Consider the following 8,209-nt stretch of genomic DNA (forward strand, 5'->3'; position numbering starts at 1 on the left):
TAATCATGCATCTCATAGGAATTTCACAAGTGAAACATGACTTGGAAGCCAATATATAAGGCATGAATAAATATTTTAACATTTTTAAGGGTCTATGGGTATCAAAATCCCATGTAGTCCATGTATATATTGATTAATTCATACTAGGTTGCCAATGAGAATATATGGGTCATATTCAGTTGGAAACAGGCAAGACAATTACTAGGCTACAAATTCTGCTTTTCTTCTATGAGACAACAAAATTAATTTTTAGTGTTATTCTAAGGTCTGGGGTTATTGGCATGTAGGTTTTTATTTGATTCATGTAAGAAGATATGACCAGTTTTCTACCATATGTTTAGAGACATGCACAGTCATTGCAAGGCCATGATATTCTTAGATATCCAGATCTATACCCAAATTTGGTATTGTCAACTATTTTTTTCCTACACTCTTGTTCATTTTAATATTCGTTCAGATTTTTTGTCACTATTTTTAATTGTCTTCAATAGAGCAGGCTTCTTTTAGGGTTTTTTTCTATTTAATGCTTTGGTCGAACCAATCCTTTTTTTGTCCCATGTGTCTTTCCTACCTCCGGCTTATGTCTTCTATCTACATTTTTCCTTCTCTTATAACATATGAGTTTCCTTATCTTCGCAAATTCTCTCACAGAGAAAATCTTTAACATTCTTTTTTTATTTCATTTTTTTATTATTATTTTCTTTATTTATATTTCAAATGCTATCCCAAAAGTTCCCTATACCCCTCCCACCCCCTCACCCCTACCCACCCACTCATGGGCCCCTTTCTGGTTCTGTTAGCTCAACATATACCACTCACACATAAGCATACTTTTGTAAATTAGAAGTAAGAAGCAGAATTGAGACAGAAAGGACACTATTGATTTTTCTGAAGCTGTTAACACAAGTAATGCAATGCCTTCTATTCTATGTTGTATCCACTCCCTAGGGTGTTCTACAATGCCAGTGAATGGGGAAGGGAAGACAATAAGTATCTGGTAGTTCTTAAAGTCTCAGTTCATTTCCTCACTTTGTTTTATCTTCTTCGGGTTCCGGGCTTCACTGCCAATTCTGTCTCTGTTCTTGATTGTCCAACTCATTCTCCCTCCATAACTGATGAGAGTGTAAAGAAATATTTTTCCCCTGGAACTTCTTGATTCAGCATGGTGCTGATTCACAGCTTCTACTGTCAGATTCTGCAACTGATTCTCTCCTAATTTCAAAAGAATTTTCCTACAACTTTGATTTGCAGAAATAAAGTATGGTGTTCTGAGAATTTCCTCCCAGTGCACTGCATGGATGGACTGAGTTTTTGCCCACCATTTCCGCTGAAGACTTTTCAGTGCTCCATGATTACTGCACACAGAATGTTAATATAGACACTCAATATTTCCATAGTAGCTATCATTAATAAAATTTTTGTCCTTGTCTTTAAATGTCCAGTTTAACCTTTTGGCATGTTCTTATTGGGATGAGAATTCTGTGAGATTTCATCATGTTGGATGTCCCCAGCTCTCTAACAGAACAGACCTGAGTGTGCCCATATACATGTATGTCTATGTGGTATGATTTTACATAAGCCCTAGTTTTTATCTTAATAAGATACAAATTGTCACTTAAACTATCATTTGAATTTCTTTTATGCTCTTTATCAAGTTGTCTTATGTATCATCATAGATACATCCTGAATGGTATTGTTAATTTTTCATTCCCATCCACTTACTGTTAGATGAGAATTGATATTTTTGAGTTTTTCTATAGTCATTAAAATTTGCATCATATACATCATGAGTATAAATTATTGGTATAGTCTTATAGAATAGAATTATGCTTGTTAGTACTGGCTTTCAATTTTTATTTTTTCTCACAGGCCTGAAAATATTTCCCTTAATGATGAATATTCTAAGATTATGAAGGCATGTCTCTATGTCTGTCCTGAGGCCTTCACCAATCTTACAATAATATGTATTGTAAGTAATTAGTGCTAATGTCAGAAATGTTAAAAATATTGTCTTATGTAGTCTATTCTGAAGTATTCCTAACCTGTGTGATCCCATCTGATTTAGCCAATGAGGAACTCTTCAGATTATTAATACTTTTCATTCTTTTGGGTTAGAAAAGTGGGTGTAGCCATACTTAAAGAGAATCAGACCGAGTCGAAGATGGATTTCTGTAATATGGCAATCAAAATACTTTTCTTATCACAAACTACAACTGGAATTCTGGGAAATTTCTCTCTTATAATATACTATGTAGTCAACTATATAGAACATACATTAAAGCCAACAGATTTGATTCTCATGCACCTAATGACATCAAATGCCTTGATGGTTCTCTCTACAGGAGTGCTTCACACAATGGCAGCTTTTGGCTTGACACACTTATTAAATGATTTGGGATGCAGACTAATTTTGTACATTCAAAGAGTTGGCCGGAGTACATCCATTGGCACTACCTGTCTCTTGAGTATCTTCCAGGCCATTACCATCAGTCACAGGGTATCTTGTTATAAGTGTCAAAAAATCAAATCTGCAAAGTACATTGGCTACTCCATTTCCCTTCTCTGGGTCTTGCACATGTTTATAAATTTCATTCTCTTTGTGGACATATTTATCAAAAGCAACAGGAATAACCTGACAAGAAACCGAGATTTTAAGTACTACTCCATTGTAGAGCGAAATGAACTCAGTGACTCACTCTATGCAGCATTGGTGGTATGCCCTGAAATCTTCTCTTCTGTGCTCATCACCTGTTCCAGTGGCTCCATGATTGGCATTCTGTACAAACACAAGCAGAGGGTTCAACATATCCGCAGCTTTCATGTTTCCAGCAGGAACTCCCCTGAGTGGAGAGCTACCCAGAACATTCTGGTCCTCGTGTCTACATTTCTTGCTTTTTATACTCTCTCTTCCATCTTACAAGGCTGCATTGCTCTTCTGAATAATCCCAATTGGTGGCTCATGAACATCACTCGCCTCACTTCTCTGTGTTTTCCCACATTTGCTCCCTTTGTTCTGATGAGTCATTACTCTTTTATGCCCAGATTAAGTTTGGTCTGGATGTGGAATAAAACATCTTAATCTTATTTTAAGGATTCAAATGATACATTTCACTTTGTATCCAGTTGTTCACTCATATTCTTCCTCAAATGTTAAAATTAGAGAATTGAATTAGTAAAACAATTTCCTTTTTTTATTAGCCGAAACGATTTTGGGAGCTTGTTGGCTGGTAGGATCAGCAGCCTACATGGCCTCATCCCTTTGCTCACCTGATGTGCAAAGGGGCCAGGAAAAAAAACCTGTCAATAATACTAACCTTAGTCTGGGATTCAACTCTGCAGCGTATTTTGGCTGATTAATGATTTCACAGTTTATGGAACCTACATTCTAACAGTAAGGAAAACTGAAAACAAGGGTGGTTGTGAATTTTTTGTTCAGGAAAACCTGGTTTCATCACTCCAGATCCAGATCCAGAAAAAAAAGAAAAAAAGAGTAATTCCTTTCATCTGAACAAAATCAATTCAAGATGAATGACATTTTTTATTTTATCTTGGATTTTGTTTGCTAATATTTTACTAAGAACTTTTCTTTATCAGGGATATTGGGCAGTAAATTTCGATTTCTGCTGTATTGTCTTTATCTGGTTTGGCATCATGCATATAATAGCTTCACCAAAATAACTTTGAAGAAACTTGAAAACAATTATACATATCAATTTTGTGGTTTCTCAGAAAAATGGAAATGAAACTACTATTTGAATCAGGCGTTCTACTCCTGAACATATGCCCAGAAAACTCTAAATCATACCACTGAGATATTTGAACATCTATGATCATTGTTGCTTTATTTACTATAGCAATGTAATGGAGCACACATACATATTTGTAAATAGATTATTCAAATATAAAATGTATATTCATATGTAAACTAGACCATAATTAAAATATAGTAGAAGATGAAATAAAAAAATGTATGGGAAACTTGATGGACTTATTATGAATAACATTAAGTCAGGACATACAAACTAAGAATGAAATAATTACATATGCACATGTTCATATGCATATCTACCATATAATGTCTACATGTATATATGCTATGGTGATAAGTATAACTTCAGTTTAACTTTTAGAAAGGAGAACAAGAGAATTACTATTAGGTGATGGGCAGGTAAAGGATCCATGAGTTATGAAAGAGGATATTAAGATAATTTCCTTTCTATTTTAAACTCCTTGAGTTCAGTTTTTATTTTTCTGGAGGATACAGCATAAAAATGCAATTGCTAGTGACAGTGTAAAAACTTATTCAAAGCTCAATGGCTTCAACATGGCTATTCTTACAAAGTTCATAGAGATGGACATATTTTTGGTCTAGACTATTCCTTCCTTTAAGTGGCTATTTTGTTTTGTTTTGTGTTTTTCTCTTTTTGTTCTCCCCCCCCTTTTTTTACACTTTAGATTTTATTACCCTCCCAGTCTACCCTCTGACTGTTCCACATCCCATGCCTCCTTCCCATCACCCTGTCTCCATGAAAATGTCCCAACCTTGCCACCATCCCACCTGAACTCTACACTCCCTGGTGCCTCCAGTCTCTTAAGGGTTATGTGCATTTTCTGTGACTGAACCCAGACCCAGCAGTCCTCTGCTGTATATGTGTTAGGGACCTCATGTCAGCTGGTGTATGCTGCCTCGTTGGTGATACAGTGTTTGAGAGATCTCCAGGGTCCAGGTTAATTGAGACTGCTGGCCCTCCTACAGGGTAGCACTCCTCCTCAGCTTCTTCCAGCCTTTTCCTAATCACAACAGCTTCTGTCAATTGGTTGGATGCAATTATATGAATCTGACTCTTTCAACTGCTTGTTGGGTCTTTTGGACGGCAATCATTATAGATCCCTTGTTTTTTTTTTTTTTTTTTTTTGAGAGTAACATAGCCTCAGTAATAGTGTCAGGCCTTCAGGCCTCCCCTTGAGCTGGATCCTACTTTGGGCCTGTTGCTGGACCTTCTTTTCCTCAGGCTCCTCTCCGTTTCCTTCCCTGCAGTTCTTTCAGAGAGGAACAATTATGGATCAGAGTTTTGACTGTGGAATGATGACCCCATCACTCACTTGATGCTGGAGCTGGGTTCTACAAGTTCACTATCCCGACTGTAAAACATTTCACCTAGGGTCCCTCCTAGGGAGTTTTGAGAGTCTCTCATCTCCCAGGTCTCTGGTACATTCTGGAGGGTCCCCCACTCCTACCTCCCAATGTTGCTTGTTTCCATTCTTTCTGCTGGACCTCAAGTGTAGGCTGCCTACAGCCACACTAACTGGGTTCCCGAGTGGGAGGTAGGAGCTGTATGGGAGAAAATGGCGAGAGAAATAATGGATACAGAGACATGATTTTCTGTTCAAGGTTTCCAAATTTTACTAAGAGTCTGCACTTATAAAGAGGGGAGGCCCATCCCCCGCCATTCCATTCTTGGTGCCTGTCCTACAGGCGCTGAGCCTGTAGGCAGATCTGCAGGATGCTGTCTCTGGACTATCTCAAGAGTCTCTCTGCAGGTAGTAGTGTCTTGGAGAAGAGCAGGGCAGGTGTAAAACAAAAGAGCCAACAATAGCGCCACCTAGGTCGGAAGGCTCCACTCCAGGTGGTCTCAGGCTCCTTGTATTTTTTATACATATTTGTGTGTGTGTGTGTGTGTGTGTGTGTGTGTGTGTGTGTGTATGTATGTTTTAACTCTAGACTTTGGTGTAGGGTTGATACTGGATTAAGATTCACTCCATATCTCATGCTTTACACAAAGCAGAGGAGAATACTGTGCATTCTTGGACAAGAAGAATGGATGGAATTTAACAATGTATATTGTGCACTGCATTCCTTACTGAGGTAGATGTTAGAATCCTTACAAAATTACTACCATGCCACCCCTCTCTTACTACTTTCCTATTATATATATTTTCGAAGATTCATATGCATAAGGGGCAGCATACTGATCTGGATTTCTTTGTATCAGCACATTTTCCATACAGGTAGAATTGTACTCAGTACTTGTAGATATGTGGCTGATGCAATCTTCTTTTCTATTTTCTATTTGTCCATTTGTTTGTGTGTTTATTTTTTTTTTAAAAATAAATCTGTCTAGTTAAGCATAATCAGAAAATTAAACTTTGATTAAGTATCCCTGCCGTGATCTCAGGGTCAGTGTATGTCACGGAACTGGCTGTTCTCTTATTGGAGCATTTGTGATTATACAAACTGAACTCTCAAACACCATATGTAAAATATTCCCTTCTTGTAAATGTCCAGAGTGGACATTATTGAAATGAAGGATCCTCAGCATGCTAGATATGCAAATGGTTATTGATTTCTACAGAAGGATAATATATCTTCAGCTAAGGAGTATTAGGATTATAACCTAGAACAATAAGCTTCGATGCTTATTTAACATAGGTCAAAGAAGACCTATTCTCATTTTCTCCCTTCATCCCCCAGTCCATATATGTTATGGGCCTTATTGGGCAAAATTACCTCCATTTTGCCTTCAATTTCCCCATCCAGGTGCTAAGCTACCCTTCCCTATATAATCCAACTATTTCAGCTTCCTAGTCCTCTTTCCTCCACTCCTTTTTCACTCTTCTGGCTGCTGAATCTGGTTCCTCTCTGTACCCCCTTCCTTTCTGATTTCCCCCTCTCTTCACATAGCTCAGGATCATGTAGATTCTAGAGTCTCCCAGATGCCCCTTTATTTGGCTACACTACTCTCTGTTATCTACAATCTTTCTCCTCCACCATATGTACGAGCAGTCATCTTCTTTTGTATCTCTCTTTTTCCACTAAGATTATATTTGTAATTCTTTCTATGACTATTTCCTATGCACTGAACCATTTTCTTCATTGTGGAGGAGAGAGCACCATAAGTCTTAAGAAGCTTCCAAAATTTGTAACACTTGGGAAATAGGGAACACACAATATTCATGAAGAACCTTCCTAAATATCTAGAAGCAAAATGTAGATTCTGGTAGAAGGGTGATCTTCTACAAAGTTGGTAGATATCATTTGAAGTCAGATTTTATGAGCAAATGCTGGGATGAGTCTCATATAATATAGTTGCCTGTAGTTACCCATATTCCAGAAGCCACTCCTCACTCTCATATCCTTCAAAATCCAGTGGGTTAAAATTGGGCTGGGGTAGAAGTATTTCTTTCCTATGATAGAAAGGATATCCCCTCTCTTGTATGAATACTCCTTTACTCATGCCACCTGTCTTAGTCAGGGTTTCTATTCCTGCACAAATATCATGACCAAGAAGCAAGTTGAGGATGAAAGGGTTTATTCGGCTTACACTTTCACATTGCTGTTCATCACCAAAGGAAGTCAGGACTGGAACTCAAGCAGGGTAAGAAGCAGGAGCTGATGCAGAAGCCATAGAGGGATGTTCTTTACTGGCTTGCCTCACCTGGCTTGCTCAGCCTGCTCTCTTATAGAACCCAAGACTACCAGCCCAGAGATGGCACCATCCACAAGGGGACCTCCCTCCTTGATCACTAATTGAGAAAATGCCTTGCAGCTGGATCTCATGGAGGCATTTCCCCAACTGAAGCTCCTTTCTCTGTGATAACACCAGCTTGTGTCAAGCTAACACAAAATTAACCAGTACACCACCATATAAAATGTCATAAAATACCCTTTCACCTATACTTTTAAATTATTAGTTTAGCCTGATGTGGCATAAAGAAGTGTTTGTATCTGACTTCTCAGAAAAACATAAACCATTGACATATGACATCACTGGAAACCAATAAGATCAAATATAAGGTGTAGGATTGTTTGGAAAGCTTTAATATTAAACAATACACAAATGGTCTAAATTCGGTAAGAGTGCCTTTATCTCTCATGTCAGTCACAATCATGAAGCTATTTACAAGTAAAACCAAGGCCAGAATAGGCCCAGGGAAGGACCAATGAACTTCAGGAATTGGGCCTTTGGATTGGCCCACTTGGAATTACTGAGGCTGATAGTGTTGGCCTGAAAAACAATCAACAGAGTTGTAGAACCAAGGGATATTCCCCTGGCAATGGAAAGAAAAGACAAGTTTACATACAATGTCATCTAGAAAATAGGATTGACCAAATGTAGTCATTGACTGGGAGATTCCTTTGCAGAGAAAACCATGATGTTGGCCCTCATCAGGTGTTAGACAATTCAGTCTGTGGGCTTTACCCTGATTC

The 8,209-nt window shown here is 38.0% G+C and overlaps 1 protein-coding gene across 1 annotated transcript; it reads left to right on the top strand.

The window, feature by feature from the left end:
- The first annotated feature begins 2,125 nt into the window (after window positions 1-2,125).
- LOC110315404 (vomeronasal type-1 receptor 4-like) lies at window positions 2,126-3,079 on the top strand. The gene has a single exon (XM_021189470.1). It carries the CDS (start codon window positions 2,162-2,164, stop codon window positions 3,077-3,079), a length of 918 nt encoding a protein of 305 aa, XP_021045129.1. The 5' UTR covers window positions 2,126-2,161.
- Window positions 3,080-8,209: the final 5,130 nt, after the last annotated feature.

This window comes from Mus pahari, unplaced genomic scaffold, assembly GCF_900095145.1.
Source record: "Mus pahari unplaced genomic scaffold, PAHARI_EIJ_v1.1 scaffold_5003_U1_1, whole genome shotgun sequence".
Classification (NCBI taxonomy): Eukaryota; Metazoa; Chordata; class Mammalia; order Rodentia; family Muridae; genus Mus; species Mus pahari.

Bases quoted from the DNA above. Each gene is read 5' to 3' on its own strand.
- LOC110315404 (XM_021189470.1), top strand. From the start codon at position 2,162: ATGGATTTCTGTAATATGGCAATCAAAATACTTTTCTTATCACAAACT.